The sequence below is a fragment of the Lynx canadensis genome, chromosome B3 (assembly GCF_007474595.2).
Source record: "Lynx canadensis isolate LIC74 chromosome B3, mLynCan4.pri.v2, whole genome shotgun sequence".
NCBI lineage: Eukaryota > Metazoa > Chordata > Mammalia > Carnivora > Felidae > Lynx > Lynx canadensis.
The window spans coordinates 101,821,829-101,842,237 of NC_044308.2; the positions used below are offsets into that span (position 1 = coordinate 101,821,829).

The window sequence follows — 20,409 nt, forward strand, 5'->3', positions numbered from 1 at the left end:
ATTGCTGCCCTTGAACTTGATACTGCTGCAACTGCCATAAACAAGGGAAAAAATCATACAGGTGGCACACAGTAAGTCCTATGTAAGTGTTTAATAAATAGGTAAAATGATATAATTTGTAGGTCTGCTTATAATTTACTTTTTCCACTTAATCAGGTTTACTCAAATTGTAATGTTTTTTTTATGCTGAAAGCAAATAAATATGAATGAGGACGTTGCTATTAAGCTCTTCATGTTTTGGAATCCCCATTCTTTCCCTAGGATATTTTGCATATTACATGGGACATTAACTGTATGACAAGAACATATATTAATGTTGTCAGTATGTATATTAATATTAGTAAGGCTTGATTTCTCTTTAATATTTTTTCCTACTGCAGTGGTCATCTTGTGGACCCCATGAGTTAGGTGTGTCCACTTTCAGAGACAGCTCTGCTCTGAAGGTTGTATATATCCACTTTTGGAGACAGCACTACTGTTTCTTGTCGTTAGGATTATATATGCTGTTAGAGTGGTAGGTTACCAATAGTGAATGATATTTCAGTTTTTAAGATGTATGTGAGAGAAGTCTTTAAGTCACACACTCAAAATGAACTCAATAATTTCTAAGTATAAATGTGTAAATAATAAAGAGTTTACTGATGGTGCTTCAAAATTGTGTAGATGTGGAAGTTTTTATATCACTTGTTTAGGGACCAGTTCCTTCATTTACAGGCACATACCCTTTAATGAGTTCCTTTTATGACAGACATCACCTTGGCCAGCATCCAAAAGGAAGCTTTTGTTATTCACTGTGTACCATTGTATTAGAAATTACATTAGGTAATTTTCTTCTCTTTGTCTTCTTTTCTTCTTTGTTTTCTACAGCTGGCATAACTTTGACAACAGATTGCCTTGAAGATAGCCTCCTTACATGCTATTGGGGGTGCAGTGTTCAAAAATTCTATGAAGCTCTACAGAAGCACTTTTATTGCTTCCGAATAAGCACTCCCCAAGCACTGGAAGATGCTCTGTATAGTGAATATCTTTATCAAGAACAGTATTTGTATCCTTTTATCTGATATATCCATTGACAAATGAAAATTTTATTTTATTTTTTTTAATTTTATTAAAAAAAATTTTTTTTAACCTTTATTTATTTTTGAAAGAGACCGAGTGTGAGCGGGGGAGGGGCAGAGAGAGAGGGAGACACAGAATCTGAAGCAGGCTCCAGGCTCCAAGCTGGTCAGCACAGAGCCCGATGCCGGGCTCAAACTCACAAACCGTGATATCATGACCTGAGCCGAAGTCGGATGCTTAACCGACAGAGCCACCCAGGCACCTCGACAAATGAAAATTTTAGACGTTAGACTTTTTATGGGTAAAATAAACATTTGCTAAGTTACTGTTACCTTTGGTGTATTACTGTATTTTTGGTTACAGTGGCAATTTACCTTTACATTTTCAAAAAGTATTAAAAAGGACAGCAAAGAAGAAATATATTGCCAGTTACCAAGAGATACTAAAATTGAAGACTTTGGTTCTGTGCCCAGATCTCGCTATCCATTGGTAGCACTGTTGACCCTAGCTGATGAGGATGACCGAGAAATTTATGATATTGTAAGTAGTTTTAAAATTCTGGAAAAATTCCTTCGAGTGATTTGGATGATAGGTAATAATTATTTGGCAAATAAAAAAAGTTTTCTTGTAATTCTTGGGGACATACATTTGGCCAGATATATTTTTCTTGAAAAAGGAATCCATGGGAAATACAGTTGTATGATTTTTATACATATAACAGCTCCTTCGGAGTATGACTTTTTTTTCTCCGTATGTTACAAGAATATGATATTATTTAAAAAACAAAAGGTATATTGTAGTTGGCTAGATTTTGGGAAGCATGTTTATTAACATTTTTAACACTGAGTAAATAAGCATTGGAATCATCTGCAGTGCTCAATTTTAAGAGTGTTCCCTCTTTTCTTTGCATGCTTACAGTCACCTTGTTTCCCTCTTAGCCCCTGCCACACATCTGCATCCTCTATGTGTTTGGTTCCTATATTTTCAGTAATCTCCATTTCTCATTATGTGCCAATTATTTCTTTAGTCTGGTAGTTTGTCCCTATTAGGAAGATAAAATCATCTTAGAGATCTAAGAGGACCTGAGCCCTGACATTCCTCTAAGTATAGTAGAGGCTTATACATGAAGTAAACTTTTGGTGAAATCCTTTCATGGTAAGAATGCCCTTATACACAATTTACTACTTTTCTGATGTGCATGATACAGATATGTTTATTAATAAAGATATGGTAACATTTTATGATGCTTTCTAAAGTACACAATATATTCGCTAACATTAACTCATTTACTTCTTCCAACAACCTTGTGTGTTAGAACCAATATTCTTTTTATAAAGACTGAAATAGAGTCTGAAGAAAAATCTCAGTCATTCAGGAAGAGATGGAACCAGGGCTTGATGTGATAAGCCTTTGTAGTCCTGTGCCAAGTGCCTTTAAAAAAATTTTTTTTAAGGAATATCTCCTCAAAACAAGTGTACATTTTCTTGCATTTGGAAGGTGCAGACCCTTATTGAGAAATCTAGACCCTGCTCATACAGTTTGGGTTTTTAGCCTTACCAAGTTGAAGTTCCATTGAACCAAAGTCAGTTTGGTTTTTCTAAACTAGTCATACTAATAGTGGTGTGTTTCCAGAACCTAATAATACACTGCACGGAACACAGTAGGTGCTCACTAAACTTGATGAGTGGGGTTGGGGTGGGGGGAATACCATACCAAGCAATGTTGGTGAACCTCATGGAGCTTCACAGCAGGTCAGTTGACTGTGCACGAGGAGTGAGGAGTGCATAGGAGAGATCCTCTGGTTTCCACCCCTTCCTGCCCTTCACCCCCAGCCCCCCACCCCTTTCCAGTTGAAGGCAAATAAGAACTGTCAGGTTGGTGTTTCATATTTCCAGCCTCTGTTCTTTATCCTGCCCACCCCAGCAAGGTAACCCTTCCATCACCACTGTGCCTCCCATGTCTTCTCTGCTCCCCTACTTCCTTCCACTCATTCAGAACAGATAGGGTCAGATCTGTCACCTTCCTCCCAGCTTCTCCTTTTGGTTTCTTTTCCCCTCACTGAGGGGAAAACCTAGGGAACCTATCGGTTTAAGGTATTCAGTGTCTTCTTCGTTTTCTAACTTTCTTCCTCGGTCTAGACAGAGGAGAGTGTGTATGTGTTAAAATGTATATAACATAAAATTTACTGTTTTAATCACTTTCCAGTGTACAGGTCAATGGCATTATAAACAGGGAAAGATTTGCTATCAGGTCCCTGATCCAACTGGAATGAAACCTATGTGGCCCAGCTGTGCATGTGGGAAGCTCATTCCCACAGGGGAGCCGGTGTCCGGCCCTCAAGGGTTAATAGGCATTTTCTTTTTACTTCTGTTTATTTTTTCAATGTTTATTTATTTATTTTGAGAGAGAGACAGTGCGAGCAGGGGAGGGACAGAGAAAGAATCCCAAGCGGGCTCTGCACTGTCAGTGCAGACTCTGATATAGGGCTTGAACTCATAAATCATGAGATAATGACCTGAGCTCAAATCAAGAGTCAAACCCTTAACCAAGTGAACCACCCAGGTGCCCCACTTTTCCTTTTAAAGTCTCCCTGCCTGGAACCTCCCCTGGGTCTTTTCTTCTTCTCAGGCTCCCTCCCCTTTGTCCTGTTAATCTTGCTTCTTATCTCTCAGATTGGGCCTAATATTGGAACTAAAGCATATTTGTTAGCATAGTATGTATTAATGTTGTCTGTTCTTAATTTTAAAAGCAAACCAAACATTTGGTTTTTCAATATTTTATCTGGGGGTGAGAGTAAATATATATATAACTCTACCATTCCTATTGTAACAGTAAAAATTACATTTTGACAATGTAGTCAGTTATTTTAGGTAGATTAAGGAAAGCAGGGTTGTTACTGCAATATTTCGACTTTGAAATTTTTTTCATTTTTACTCAATTATATTAAATTTCTGTATTACTCAAATAATATATGTTTGTGGCAGGAAATAGAATTAGAAAATCTAGATAAGCCAGAAGGAAAAAAGCATAATCTCCTATATTGTGTCATCCAAAGTTAACCACTGTGAATATTTGTCTGTATCTTTGCAGACCTTTATATATGTAATTTTTTAACAAAAACAAAAAATTATATGTACTATTCTGAGACATGTTTTCATTTAGTATATTTTGAGCATCTTTTCCATACCAGATTTATATCTATAGCTACATATGTATTTATAACTCGCATGATAGTAGCTTCTGAAGCTTTTAGTATTAAATCCAATGGCAGGATTGTTCATGTGAGATGATAACATTTCTACCAGTCCTGTCATTTTGATTCAGTATTGCAAACTTCTGAAACCATTAACCATTAAATTATGAAATCCTGATAGAGCTATAAACAATATTATATGTTTACAGCCATAGAAGGGTTCTGTTTTTAAACTTTTTCTTTGGATATAATTTCAGAAACTTGCAAAAACAAAGAAGCAGAAGAACAGCCCTATACCTTTTACCGAGACCTCCTATTGTTAATTATTAACATTTGCACTGTTTGCACCATTACTTGCCTATATGTGTGTATTTTTTTAAATGAATTGAGAAGTTGTATGAATGATTCTTTACCCTAAATATTTTAGTGTGTTATTTCCCGATAATAGGAATGTTCTCTTATATAAACACAACATAGTTATCAACTTTATAAATCTGACATTGATAAAATATTTGATCCAACCTATTACCTATATTCCAATATGTCAGTGGGTTTAGCAGTCTTCTTTACAGCATGTTTTTCCCACCAGTACAGGTTCTAGTCTGGAGTCAGATACTGTTTATCATGTATCTTTAACCTCTTTTAACCTAGAACTATTTTCGTAGCCTGTTTGTCTTTTACAATATTAGTATTTTTAAAAAATGTTTACTTATTTATTTTGAGAGAAAGAGAGAGAGAGTGTGTGCATGCATGGCATGGGATCAGGGGTGGGGCTTAGAGAAGAAGGGAAAAGATCTTAAGCAGGCCCCACCCTGTCAGTGCAGAGCTGGACAAGCAGCTGGATCTCTTGAACCCTGAGGTCATGACCCCAGCCGAAACCAAGAGTCAGATGTTTAACCAGCTGAGCCACCCATGCAACTCATGACATTAGCATTTTTGAAGAGTATAGTCACATGCACCCTTTTTGTAAAATAGTACAGTTCTCATTTTGCGTGTCTGATGTTTCATCATGATTAGATTGGAGTTGTGCATTTTCAGCCAGTCTACTTCACAGGTGATGATGTGTGCTTTTCAGGGCGGCACCTTTCCAGGCATGGGCAGTTCTTTCCCCTCATTGGTGATGTTCATTTTGATCTCTTGGCAAGGTGTTATTTAATTTCTCCTCTCCCAATTTTTTCCCCTCTCTTGCAAATAGTAAGCAGTTGGTGTGGGAGGGGCACTTTTAAGACCATGCAAATATTCCAGTTTTTATGAGAATTTCCCCCTGGATATAATATCCATTGACAATTCTTACCAAATTTTATCTTTACTATCATGGTTGCAAAAATGACTGTTTTCCAACTCCAGCCCTTCAATCAGCCCTCAGTATTCTACTATAAGCAAGAGACCTCCCATTTATTTATTTATTATCCATACAGCCTCAGGAATTCCTTTTTTCCCCCAGTGGTTTATAATTCATTACTGAATTTAATTATTTTGGTGCTCAACTGCCCTCTCGTTACTTTCTGCCTGAAGATTTATAGTCAAACTCTGTGTCCATAAATTACTCAGATTAGTTCTCCTAAAAGTCAAAAAATACTGTATAAATTAGAGGTGTACTCAGGTGTTGCTCTCATCCCTTCCTCCCATTCTTATACACCCCAATTCTTATAGATAACCAAGTTCATTGTTTTCTCATTTATCCCTTCTATGTTTCTGATTGTAATAATGAGAAGATACACATGTATATATTTTTTCTTATTTTCTCTCTTACTCAAAAGGTATCACACTTTATATATTAAACATGTTCCTGCTTTTTTTACTTCATAATATCTCCTGGAAACCACTCCAGATCAGTTCATAGAACACTTCCTCACTTTGTTTTTCAGAGCTGCATAGCACTCCACTGTATGCAGGATGTATGGGTACCACAGTTATTTAGCCAATCTCCTGTAGTTGGACATTCAGATAATTTCCAGTATTGTGCAATAACAAATAATCTTGCATTGAATAATCTGTGCATATGTATTTTCATATTGTTGAGGTTGTGTGGTTGGAGGGTAAGGGTATGTCATTTTGTTACATATTGCCAAATTCCCCTCCATTGGGATTATACCCTTGGAATTGTACCTTTTTTTTCTTTTTTATACATTCCACTAGCAATATATGAGAGTAACTATTTCTTCATAGAGTATATTAACAAACAGTTGAAATCTATTCATCCAATGAGTGAGAAGTGATATCTCAGTGGTTTTAATTTGTATTTTGTCATATTGTGAGTGAAATTGAAGATCTTTTTTTTTTTTTGGTTTATTTCTTTTGAGAGCAAGAGAAAGAGAGCTTGAGCATGAGTGGAGGAGGGGGAAAGAGAGGGAGAGATGGAATCTCTAGCCAATTCCACACCATCATCTTTTAATATGGCTAAGGACCATATTTATATTTTTTGAGTGAATTGTCTATTCATATTTTTTGCCCATTTTTAATGGGATTTTTGGTTACTTTTTATCAGTATTTAAAAGTTCTTCATAAATTAGGGATATTGTAAATATTATTCCAGTTCTTCAGATGTCTTTTGACCTTGCCTATGGTGCTTTTTGGTATACAAGTTTTCAATTTTTATACAGTCAAGTGCGTCTGCCTCTGGGTTTGTGTCATAGTTAGAAAGTCTTTCACTACACCGAGAATAAAAAGGAATTCACATTTTTTCTTCTAGTGCTTGCACAGTTTTTTTTTTTCTTTTGTACAATTAGATTTCTTATGCTTTTGGAGTTTATTTTTATGTATGATTATGAGAAATGCATATAATTTTATATTTTTCCAAACCGCTGTCCAGTTGTCCCAGTACTTTTCATTAAAAAGACTATTTGCCCAATGATTTCAGATCCCACCTTTATCATACTTGTATAGAAAGTTGGGTCTGTTTCTGAACTGTTCTGTTCTAGCCACCTGTCTGTTCATGTGCCTGTACCATATTATTTTAGTTTTAGAGACTTTGTAGTATGTTTTAATATCTGACTGGGCTCAGTCCTCCCCACAGCTTTCTTTTCAGTATTTTCCTAGCTATACTTATGTATTATTTTTCAATGAGAATTTTTGAGTTAACTCATATAACTCTATGAAAAAGCTCATTGGTATTTTTGTTGGGATGGCATTAAATTTATAATTTTGAATATAACTAAAAATAACTCTGGCAAAAATGTTGCCACTATTGAAATATTCAGTAATTGATCCTTTTTAATGACTGTGATTTAAATAAAATATTGTAAGTTTTCCAATTTGTCAACCTTTTATTTTTATTTCATATGTCTATGAAATAATGTAAGTACTGACTGGTATTTCATTTTTATTTTAGATTTCCATGGTGTCAGTAATTCATATTCCTGATAAGACTTACAAACTTTCCTGTAGAATATTATATCAATATTTACTCCTGGCTCAAGGTCAATTTCATGATCTTAAGGTAAGTACCCTGTCATCTTTCTCTGTCCCTTTTGTTTGCAGAGTTTCAAAGAATGACTATTTAGAAAGAGATAATGTTTCTCAGTTAGTCACAGAGTTAGCTGTTGTTTGCTACTGGGTTTGCTAATTCACAAATTTTTAGCAGCTTTTATGACTCCCAGATTTAAAAGGTAATTGTTGTTTGTGTTTATCCTTAAACTTGTTTCTTTGGTTTCCAGCAACTTTTCATGTCTGCCAATAGTAACTCCACTCCCTCCAGCAATTCCTCTCCAGGAGAAAAAAGCACAGACCGAAGTTTGCTAGAAAAGGCTGGACTGTCTGAAAGTGAAGTGGAGCCCCCTGAGGAGAATAGCAAGGACTGTGTTGTTTGCCAGAACGGGACTGTGAACTGGGTGCTTCTGCCGTGTAGACACACGTGCTTATGTGATGGCTGCGTTAGGTATTTTCAGCAGTGCCCTATGTGCAGGCAATTTGTGCAGGAATCTTTTGCACTTTGCAGTCAGAAGGAGCAAGAGAAAGACAAACTGAAAGCTCTTTGAGAGTATTGTTAAAACTGAAAAATACACCTTCCACTGAAGATGTCGAATTTGTGTTCTTGGAATTAATTGTCACGTGGAATCTACAGTATTGACCATCAATGAAAATTCTATTTTAACTTCACATTTGTATGGTACATGGATGATGAAATTAATTCCTTCCTGTTCACTATGGTAAATACTGGAATACCATCTGTGTTGATAACATAAAAATTCATTCAACTCTTGAGAAGAATGTAAATGTTTGGCCTTTTATCAGCTAGAAGGTTTCATATAATGTTGATTAGGAAAATTCTTAAAAGCAATTTATCTAAAATTTGAGGAGGTAAATGCCTCAAGATTTCTGGATGTTCTGCCTTTGACATAATCTGGAGTGGAATTTGGGAAAAATTGAATTCTTCCTAAAGTAATTGTATGTTCCCCATTTTATAAAGGAGTAGGACAGGGCTCCCAACTTTAAAACTTTTCCAAAAATAACAGTTTTTATAAATATCCATGTAATGGTTTTTAATTTTCCTTATAGTCAGTCACATAAACACAAGTCTTAATTTTAATATAGCTTCTTAAATCATAAATGCAAGATACAATTCTTGACTGTTCTCAGTATATCATAGATTAAAATGATACTCATCTGTAGGAGGCAGATATATGAAACATATAATAAAATTTTTGGCTAATTAAATTTATTGTCAAATATGATTAGGTTAGCAGAATGTGACCTATCAGGGAAGATCTGTGAGACTCGTAATGCCTTACCTTAGATTTCCTCCCGCATAGCAAATCCATCCAAAACTGGAGAGGTTTTGGATCCAGAAAAACTGGTAAGAGAAACAAATAACTATTTTTTTCTAGCGTATTTTTATTCCACATAAACCCATATCTTTCAGAACAGTCACATGATAGGCAAAAAGCCCCATCCCCCATGCTTTCCAAGATGACAAAGAAAAAGGTAAATCAGAACTTTCTGTGTCTTCAGGGGAAATTATCTTCAGTTCACTAAGAAATTAGATCACGGCAAATAAACTGAACTTCAGGGAGATTTTCAAGACTTTTTTGTCCTGTTTGTATTAGAATAATGCCTTATCTTTGTATCAGTGTTTTTACATAATGTCATTTCATTTTAATCAAATACAACACTCTGAAAAAGACATTACCTATTCTCCATTGTATACACCAAATCAAACTTTCGTCTCTGTTCAATAGCTATGTAATAAATACGTTCTAGGGGCCAGATTCCTTTGGGGGTCTGGGCTACAAAGAATCAGGCAAGACTTCTGACCCCTAAGTATTTGTGCCTCCAAGGAGCATTGACAGCATATCCCACCTCAGAAATTCCTTGAGCTCTGTTCCAACAGTACCACTGGAAGGAGGGCCATTAAAAGTCTGCCACAGTCAGCTAGCAACAGTTCATCTGGGAAACTCACTTGGGTGAAAATTGGGGAATTCCTCAGAGATCGTTTTGCCCATGTCAGCCATCCTGTTTCTCTTCACAGATCTGTCCAAGACATAGTTGCTTTCTCATATGCGATGGATTCCACCTGCAATCTTCCTCCATTCCTCATAATTTTTTTATTGTAGTAAAATATACATAACAGAAAATTTACCATTTTAACTATTTTTTTTAATGTTTATTTTTGAGAGAGCGAGCACAAGCGGGGGAGAGGCAGAGAGAAAAGAGGATCCGAAGCAGGCTCTGCGCTGACAGCAGAGAGCCCAACGTGGGGCTTGAACTCACAAAGTGAGAGGAGATGACCTGAGCTGAAGTCATGTTTAACCGGCTGAGCAACCCAGGCACCCCCCATTTTAACTATTTTTAAGTGTACAGTTCAGTGACCTTAAGTATATTCACATTGTTGTGTGACCATCCTCAGTATCCATCTTCAGAATTTTTTATCATACGAAACTGAAATTCTATACCCATTAAATACTGACACCCCATGCCCTCTCTTTTCAGCCTTTGACTATTGGAGGTACTTCATATATATGGAATTACACAATATTTGTCCTTTTGTGTCTGACATTTCACTGGGTATAATGTCTTCAAGTTCATCTGTGCTATGGCATATACCAGAATTTCCTTCATTTTTAAGGCTAATATTCCGTTGTATGTATATACCACATTTTGTTTAGGTATTCACCCATCATTTTTTATAATTCTTAAAGATGATTTGCCCTTATCTCCTCTTGCTGTGACTAAAGTAATTGATTTTCCTGCCCTTGGTAGTAATAAATATGAATAATTTGGTAGGTAATCAAGTAAAAACGAGTGCACTGACACCTAAAGGCTTATTTCAGCATTTTCCAGTAGCAGTGAATAAGTGACATTTTGTGGGAATATCTATAAAAGCATTGTATTTGAATGCGTTGTTAGGGAAAGTATTTGGCTTATATAGATTAGTGACTACTTTCCAAAGATATATAAAATTTATCATCCTAACCATTTTTAAATGTATAGTTTAGTAGTGTTAAGTATATTTGCATTCTTGTGCAACAAATCTCCAGAACTTTTTTATCTTGCAAAACTGAAACTATACTCATTAAACTGTACCTCTCCTCACTACAGCCTACCACCATTCACAGTATAATTGTGGTTTTGATTTGCATTTCCCTAATGGCTTGATGATGTTGAGCATCTTTTCAAATGTTTATTGGCCATTTGTATACCTATTCAGATCCTTTGCCCATTGGGTTGACTTTTTATTATTGGCTTGTAAAAGCTTATATTCTAGATGGAAGTCTTTTATCAGATACATGATTTACAAATATTCTCCATTCTTTGGGCTGTCTTTTCACCTTCTTGATGGTGTCCTTTGAAGCACAAAAGTTTTTGTTTTTTTTTTTTTCTGTTTAATATTTTTATTTATTTTTGAAAGAGAGAGAGATAGAGACAGAGTGTGAGCAGGGGAGGGGCAGAGAGAGGGAGACACATCTGAATCTGAAGCAGGCTCCAGACTCTGAGCTGTCAGCACAGAGCCTGAAGCAGGGCTTGAACCCACAAACTATGAGATCATGACCTGAGCTGGTTGGATGCTCAACCGACTGAGCCACCCAGGCTCCCCAAAGCACAAAAGTTTTTAACTCTGATGAAGTGCAACGTATCTATTCTTTCTCTTGTTACTTGTGCTTTTGTTGTCATAACTAAGAAGACTTGGCCCAAGTTAAGGTCACAAAGATTTACTCATATTTCGTTCCAAGGATTTTACCATTTAGTTCTATGATTAATTTTGAGTTAAATTTTATGTATAGTGTGAGGGAGGGGGTTCAGCTACATTCTTTTGCAGGTAGATCCTCAACAAATACTAGCAAACTGAATTCATCAATAGGTAAAACAAACCCCATGATCACATGAAATTTATTCCAGGGATGTAAGGATGTTTCAATATATGCAAATCAATGTGACACGCCACATTCACAAATGAGGGATAAAAATAATAAGATCATCTTAATAAATGCAGAAAAAGCACTTGACAAAATCCAACATCCATTCATGATAAAAACTCTCCACAAACAGTATAGAGGTAAGGTATCTCAACACCCATCCAAGTGAATTCCACAAGGCTAAGTAAGGACTTGCATTTATCTTGTTGATCCTTTATCTCTAGCACCAAGAACAGCAGCTAGTTCAAAATAGGCCTTCCAAGTATTTGTTGAATGAATAAGTGATTGAATGAATGAACAGTGTTTTGGGAGTAGAAACAGGAACAGGAGAGTCTGGACTCTGTTGAGCAACAATCTAATGGGAAAGATAGACATGTCCTCTCAGGTTCACCAACTGTTACCATTCACTGTACCCAAGCTGGAACCATAAGAGTTACCCTAGACTCCTCATTCCCTTACTCAAAAATTTACCAACTCTTTAGATCCTTATTCTCAACTGAATTACTGTAATAGCATCTTGATCCTGATTTTCCCATCTTCAGACTTTCCCCATTTCAAACTCCAAACCATCCTCAAAACTTATTTATGTTATTGACATTTTCTGCACCTATTCCAAGATTAGTAAAATTTAATTTCTCACACAGATGAAAATAAACATGACTTCCAATATTTTTTCTACACTACTCTGTAGGTTGCTACACTTCAAACCACCTTTAATACTGATATCTATAATGCAAATTGGATTCTATTGCTCGGTTTAATATAACTGCAATGAGTCTTCAATACCTTTAAGATTCATTCATTCATCTGTTCAGCAAATATCCGTTAAATGGCAAACTCTGTGCAAAGCAATGGGAATACACAGATAAACAGGTCAGTTCATGTCTTAGGCAGTTTCTAATCTATTGAGAGACACAGAGAAGTAAACAGGCAAAGTTGTAAGTGCTAAGATAGGCTTAAGCTGAGCATATTATGGGAGCTTATGGAGGAAGCTATCTCAGACTTGGAGGATGAGGAAAGGCTTCCTAGAGGAAGTGACAGAAAACCAGGACCCGAGGGACAGTTTGGTGTTGACTACGCAGGGAGAACAGCATTTGTAGATCCTTTTATGTTCAGGGAAATGGAAATAATTCAGACTAGCTGGAGTGCAGAGTAAGAAGGAGAAAGAGGGAATGAGTCTGCAGAGATGGTCTTCTTCAATTTAGTTCATCAATGTCTGATAGTTTTCAGACTGAAGATCTTGGCTAAATTTATTCCTATATATTTTATTCTTTTCAATGCAGTTGCAAATGGGATTGTTTTCTCAATTTCTCTTTTGATAATTCATTTGTAGTTATGGAAACACAACTGATCTTTGTATATTGATTTTATATCCTGAAAATTTACTGAACTCATTCATTAGTTCTAACAGTTTCTTGGTGGAGTCTTCAGGGTGTTCTACGTATAATATCACATCATCTGCAAATAGAGACTGTTTTACTTCTTCCTTTCTGACTTGGATGCCTTTTATTTCTTTTTCTTGTCTAATTGCTCTGGCTAGGACTTCCAGTACTACGTTAAATAAGAGGGGCAGGAGTGGGTATCATTGGATAAACTGAGGCAAGATCAGCAAGGGCTTGATGAGAGTTAAACTTTATCATGAAGGTGAAGAGGAGTCGTTGAAGGCTGGCTGAATGTGGTGAAAGAACTGGTATGTTGGTGGGGACAAGGGGTCAAGACAGAAGGCCCAGAGACTATTAGGAAACTAGTCATTTGGTGGTGGTGGGTGGTGGTAAGCCTGGTGCTTGGGAGGATGAAATAAAAAATGCAATGGCCTAAAGTGAAAAAGAACTTGGGTGTTGGAGGAACAGAGAGAAGGCCTGTGTGGCTGGAATTGAATAAATAAGGAGGAGCCATGTGGATGGGGTTGGAGAGAGGCCAGGCCTTATGGGCCGTGGCAGGAGCTGAGACTGTCTTCTATGCGGTGGGAAGATACTAAAAGTCAAAGTAGGGAGGTGACCTTGTTTGAGTTGCACTTTTAAAAGACTGAGGGAGGAAGCATCTGGGGAAGAGGGTGGGCAAAACCAAGAGTTTAGACATTTTAAGTTGAAGATGTGACATTATACCTACCTTACTTGTTTTATTTAATTGGTTGAACCTCTAGCATTCAATCTCTTCTGTGTTTATCATAGCTACGTCCTACAGAAATTCTGCAAATTTGTACCAGGTATAGGACTGAGCCAATTAGCCAGGTTAGGAGGAGGAGGAATAGCTGTCATGTAGTTTCTATGATCTGAGCACTTTGTGTTTGTGCCAGTGACTAAGCTATTGCCTCCCAGCTCCAGACCCACCCTTCTCTCCACTTTGTGATGCTGGGGTAAGACTCTGTAGACCCGTGGGCTGCCTATAAAGCTTTGCAAGTCGAGGGAGACTGGCAGGAAGGAGACTCCTTCCTGTTTCTTTCCTGTGGGCTTCCTGTTTTTTCAAGCATTACCTCAGTCTACCTCCTTTCCCTGGCAGTGGTGGTTGATTCCAGGAGCAGCAGGCGAATCTCCATTGCAGTTCTTCCAACATTTGCCAAACCTGCCTTCTTGTCTTCCCACTCAGGACACCAGCCCCACCCCAGCAGCACCCCCTCCTCAGAAGTCTGAGTAGTTCGGCTCCCGGAGGCCCCTCTTCCACACCTCTCAGGCTTTATAATCCCAACTACTTTACTGTGTTTCTCCAGCCCTGGGGGATGGTAGCTGCTTTCTGCAATTGCTACTGCTGAAATTTGCTACCTCTGAAATACCTTCATGTTTTTCCGTTTGACTTTTCAGTCAACAACTTTTATGTTAATAATCTCTGATAAAATAACTGTTGTGTTTTTTTGTCTCCTGCCTATACTCTAATTGAGACAATTACCTCCCATCATCCTGGCTCAATTGACTCAAGTAGACAGAAAACTGAGACCAACAGGTTAATGGCCCATATTACACGGCTACTAGCTGGTAGAGTTGGGATTTGAATTCAGTTTTGCTTTATTTTATTTTGCCTGAAGCTTGTGCTCTTACATGCTAGTCAAGTGACTACATTTGGACAACATTGTCCGAAAAAACACATGGTTTTTCATCACTGAACTGTAGATACAATTTAAAAACTCTTTCATCATTTTTGTTGCTCTTCTCGAGCCTATTTTCAGAGCCAGCATTTCCCAAAACATAGTCTAGGCAACACTGTACGACAAGCCCCATGAAGGATGGGTTCTGGGCTCAAGTAAATTTAGGGCCTGCCCTGGACTATACTCTCCAGAAGACGTATAATGAACATTAGCTTAAGAAACGCTTTGAAAAGCCTTGCAAAAAAATATGTAACCAGGTAGTTTTCTCGTAACTTTTCTGACTGGGAATATTCCAAGGATGTGGAAAATGTTGGACTAATCAATATTAAATCAAATATATCCTGGGCAACAGTAGCATCTGGTTAGGAGAAAGTTGTTGGTGCCAGAACTGGTGGGATGTTCTTATCATACAGGGGTATTGGGGGAAATTATAACAAATTACAAATATAACAAAGCTGACTAATACCACAAGTATCACAAAATCTATAGACAAAGATAATATTAAGTAGAATTTTAAAAGTTTATTTATTTTGAGAGAGAGAGAGAGGGAGAGAGAGTCCTAAGCAGGCCCCACACTGTCAGCACAGAGCCCCACACAGGGATCGAACTCATAAGCCGTAAGATCATGAACTGAGCCGAGATCATGAGTCGGATGTTTAACCGACTGAGCCACCCAGGTGCCTCAGTATTAAGTAAATTTTAAAAGAATATTGGGGAAGGGGAGTCTGACCTTTGATTAGATTGTAGAAATATGACCCTTTTGTACATTTTAAATTTTCAACTAATCAAACTTGTGGACACATTTCAATCACACTTTTAGTGGAAAAGACATTGGTAATTCTGAAATTAATAACCAGGATTACAATAAAGATTTGATGACTTCTGGGACAAGTGATTTTACTCTCGTTCTCTTATGCCAATCTGGGACAATTTATCCCTCCAAAAGGCCTAAGGTCCCACTTTTACAATTTTGACCTATATAAATCCTGTAAACAGGAGTAGTTTTGCAATGCTTACATTTAATCTTCTGACTATATTTATTTGAAAATTTATCTATGACACCTTGTGAGATGCTTTACTGTAAAAAAAACTATAAAACTTCATACATTTGTTTATTTTTAAGAAATGTGAATCCATCTACATTTGTGTTTGAAACTGTGGTTCAAAATTTGCTTATATTTATACTTTATTTAAATAATTGTGCCAATTAATTGGTTTGAATTATATTGTTTAGAAATCAGTCAAAATGTAGTATACCTGACTAAGTGTTCTAAAACTTAGAGTTAGCTCCTTCTTATTTAACTCCATCTAGAGAAAGCTGTCATAAAAGTTTTCTTCATAGAATATTCTTTAGTCTTAAAAAGGAATGAAATTCTGATACATACCACAATATGGATGAATTTTGAAAGCATCATGCTCAGTAAAGGAGACAGAACACAAAAGGACAACATTGTGTGATTCCACTTCTGTAAGGTCCCCAGAACAAGCAAATCATAGAGACAGAGTAGCTACTGGTTAACAAGGGCTGAGGGAATGGGAGACAGGGAATTGTTTTTTGATGGCTACGGAGTTTCAGTTTGGGATGATGAAAAGTTCTGGAAATAGTTTGTAGGGATTTATGGTACAATGTGATGTACTTAAAGCCACTGAGTTTTGCACTTAAGAATGGTTAAAAGGGTGGGGCCCTTGGGTGGCTCAGTTAAGCATCCAACTCTTGATTTTGGCTCAGGTCATGATCTCGTGTTTCATGAGTTCAAGCACCGCATCAGGGTCTGTGCTGACAGCTCAGAGCCTGGAGCCTGCTTCGGATTCTGTGTCTCCCTCTCTCTCTGCCCCTCCCCTGCTCACATTCCATCTCTCTCTCTCAAAAATAAACATCAAAAATTTTTTTTAAGTCTTTTTTTTTTTTCCGGAAGAATTCTTTAAATTGAGGAACTGAAGGAAATTTGAAAGCTATCCCAAGAGAAATAAGAACTTTAGTGAAAAGTGAAACCAGATTCCTCAAGAGTCCCACTGTCTTACCTGAGGTTCACCTGGCTAGGTTGATGGTGGGGGGAGGGCAAGCACCTCGGCTTTTGGCCTGGATGGGGCCATGACCCCATGTGAAAATGTACTAGGGATATGGGAAGCCGGTGCAGGCAATTACCACCGTGCCCTGGGCTCATGAAACCCCACTCTCTACCCTAGTGTGTGCCCCTGCCGACACAGGTGTTTCTGAGGTTCCTCTAATGAGACTTGAACTCAAGGTTAGTCTCCCCAAGCCACGGCTCCTGGGCCTCACCCAGCTTGCCTTTCACTGTTGCTATCTTAGCAAACCTGACTCCTGCTCTAGCCTTCCCTCATTCCATCTGTCACCAGTTCTGCGGTTCCTTCCTCCACATCTCTCTCTTTATTCCCTCCGATAATGACTCAAGGCCTGGCAAGGCTGTCCTAGGCCTTACTGCATGAATTTTGAGAGAGCATGTCTCCATGTGAGGCAGACCCAAGAGGTAAAGTAACCAAATGAACACACTCTAATCCAGGCACAGAAAGAAGGAAAATTAATATTTATCAAGTACTTAACTATGTGCCAAGTAATGTGCCAGTTGTTTTCAAGCCTCCTAACAAGTTGATGAGAGCCAGCAGTGCACTTATGTTTAAATAACATCTTTTTTAGTAAGCTCTATGCCCACTGTGGGGCTTGACCTCACCACCCAGAGATCAAGAGTCACATGCTCCACCAGCCGAGCCAGTCAGGCACTCTTAAATAATATATATATAATTATGTATATATATACATATACATATGTATATACATAATATACATATACATAATTATATATATACACACATATATATGTATATACATATACATATACATAATTATATATATATATACACACACATATATATGTATATACATATACATATTTAAGTTTATTTATTTATTTTGAGAGAGAGAGAATCCCAAGCTGTCTCTGCACTGGCTTGGAGCCCAATGCATCGCTCGAACCCATGAACTTCAAGACCATGACTTCAGTCAAAATCAAGAGTCAGACGCTTAGCTGACTGAATCAGCCCCCCTAAATAGTATCTTAAATGCAGAATAGCTGTGCCTACTTCTCAGGAAGCACACTAGATCCTAGTGGCAAATACAGTTCTATCTGGTGCAGATATTGACTTGGTTGACTTCCTTTTTTTTTTAATGTTTATTTTTGAGGGGGGCGGGCAGGACAGAGGATCCTCTGCTGTGAGCAGAGAGCCTGATGTGGTGTTGAACTCATGAACCGTGAAGTCATGACCTGAGCCGAAGTCCAACACTTAACCAACTGAGCCACCCAGGTGCCCCCTGGTTCACACTATCTTTTTTCAAAGTTTATTTATTTTTGAGACAGAGCACGCAAGAGAGTGAGCGCACAATCGGGGGAGGAGCAAAGACAGGTGGAGACACAAAATCCGAAACAGGCTACAGGTTCTGAGCTGCCAGTGCAGATCCTGATGCGGGGCTGGAACCCACGAACTGTGAGATCATGACCTGAGCCAAAGTCTGACACTTAGCCATTGCTAATTCCTTCTCTACATCTTGACCTGAACAGCCTACTCTCACCAGCATGCACATCAGCGGTTGTATACCTTTTCTGAGGACCAAGGACAGAGAACCACCTGGACTCATCCCTCTCGACCAGGAAACGGATCCCTCCGTTTGGCACCTCTGTTTCTACATCCCATTCCACTCACATGACTGCCTAATCGTCTGCTCTTCGGAAGTTAGAATTTGCACTAAAGCTCATTTTACATGAGATTGTCTGATACGACACATTTATAACCCTAGGAGACCTTCATTCAGCTCTTTCAAAATGTACAACTTTCAAAAACTCTATACTTTTGTTCACTTTTCCCTTGAACCTATAAAATGTTTCTTCATAGATCAGAGCAGCTTTTGAACAGACGTTTCCGCAGCCTCACAGTGACGGGGGTGGGGTCGTGTAGGGACAGGCATTGCATTACTGGGCATCAGGCACTGGGAGGCAGTGCATGTGCTATTCACTCAAGTTTCACAACAGCCCTGTAAGATGAGTAGAATTTTCTCCATTTTATGGGTGGTGAGGTGGATGGTCCCCTCTCCACGATTGCACAGCCGGTCAGATCACATTTGGAGTCCCTTGTCCAATTCCTAGGGTCACATGAAGCCAGGGGTAGTATGTCTGTTTAGGATGGTCCTTCAACAAGGAGATGCCAAGATTAGATGTATACGCTATTTATTGGGGGAAATACCTGTGAAGGTTCAATGGGGAGGGAGTGGGACAAGGCAGGGAGAGCCTTCAGACCAGGACTGTGAAAACAGAGAGGAAAGAAGGACTGAGGAGAAAGGGCCTCAGACCACAGCATAGTCCTGAGAAAGTCTCCACTAAGTGGATGGGGTGTCCCTGAGCAAAGAGACAGCAGCTGGTGTTGGCAACACCATCCTGTGGCAGACCCTTGAAGGGGAGTTGACAGGTGCATGTCCATGGCTGCCATGGGTGCAAGTTACAGAGGGACAGACCAAGTACTTACAGAAAGCACATTTTAATCATCAATGCCAATGGCCACTCCAAGGTCATCAAAACGTCCACTTAGATGGAGGGATGTGACCTCTGAATGCAGAGGGATGCAGACTTCTGAATTTCATGGGCCAGGAAAACCAGGAGACCAGCTAAAGTCACCAAGTTTTGTTTTGTTTTTTAATTTCTCCAAATAAGGATATCAATAGCCCAATACTACTCACTATCATTTACTATAAGATACTTTAATACCTCCCCTACCCCCCAAGCAGGAAGAGCATAATGTCAGAGTGAAGTCCTTGAAGCTGAATAAATTTGGAACAGTGAAAAAACGAGAATATGTTATTCTTGCTACTCTTGTTTTGCTGCAGTTTAGGTAAAAGTATGCTCACGGACTGGGTCTCGAAACACAGTTATACGGTATTTAAGTACAGGATGGGGCACTGGACCCAGAGTCTTCTGAGGGAGCTTCCAACCCCAAGATTCATTCATTCAACTCACAAATAGTTACTGTGCACTTCTGTGTGACAGGTCCTAGAAAGTACTGAAGGTCCTGAGGATAAATAAGGCAGAACGGGTCCCTGCACTTGTGGAGCTGGAAATCTAGTGAGTGGAGAGAGATCAGGAACAAGCAATACAAGTTACGTTGTGGTACCTGCTTCGGTAAGGAAAGGGCCTCTGCTTTAGATAGTGGGCTCTAAAAAGGCCTCTCTAAGAAGGTGACATTTGAGCTAAGACCTGAGGGAGGAGTCAGCCTTTTGAAGTGCTGGATGAGGAGCCAGAAAGACATAATTCTCCAGGAATAGTAAGTGCAAAGTCCTCCAGAAGAGAATGAGCTTGGCACATTTGAGGAACTGAGTGTAGGCAGGGGGTGGGGATGCAGCATGAAATGAGGTAAGAAGGGGCAGCCGGTGAAATCAGGCGGGGCATAGTTCGAGGGTGTCTGGCTCAGAGTCCACTCTACCCTTATGACAACCTTATTTCAGTGACAGATATTCCTCTTTGTCGACATACGTTGCACAATTTCACAGGAAAGTAGAGTATAAAACTGCTTGAAGTGAGATGTCTGGGTATTTCCTTAGGATCATTCAAAGGGACGTCCTTACCGTACGAATTCATCAGGCGTTTCCTTTTGCAGGCTAAGAAAAAAGAATTCGTCTATCAGGGGTTGACATATATTCAGCAAGCTTGTGAGATTTTGGCATA

The 20,409-nt window shown here is 38.5% G+C and overlaps 1 protein-coding gene across 1 annotated transcript in view; it reads left to right on the forward strand.

Annotated features, from left to right (window-relative positions):
* The window catches only part of CGRRF1 (cell growth regulator with ring finger domain 1), a 29,505-nt gene extending 20,240 nt beyond the window's left edge, over positions 1 to 9,265 (forward strand). Inside the window, exons 3-6 of the mRNA XM_030319143.1 lie at positions 868 to 1,045; positions 1,452 to 1,599; positions 7,584 to 7,691; positions 7,909 to 9,265. Of these exons, the coding sequence (XP_030175003.1) occupies positions 868 to 1,045; positions 1,452 to 1,599; positions 7,584 to 7,691; positions 7,909 to 8,229 (755 nt within the window). The 3' untranslated portion in view covers positions 8,230 to 9,265. The remainder of the gene's footprint in view (positions 1 to 867; positions 1,046 to 1,451; positions 1,600 to 7,583; positions 7,692 to 7,908) is intronic.
* The last annotated feature ends 11,144 nt before the right edge of the window (positions 9,266 to 20,409 follow it).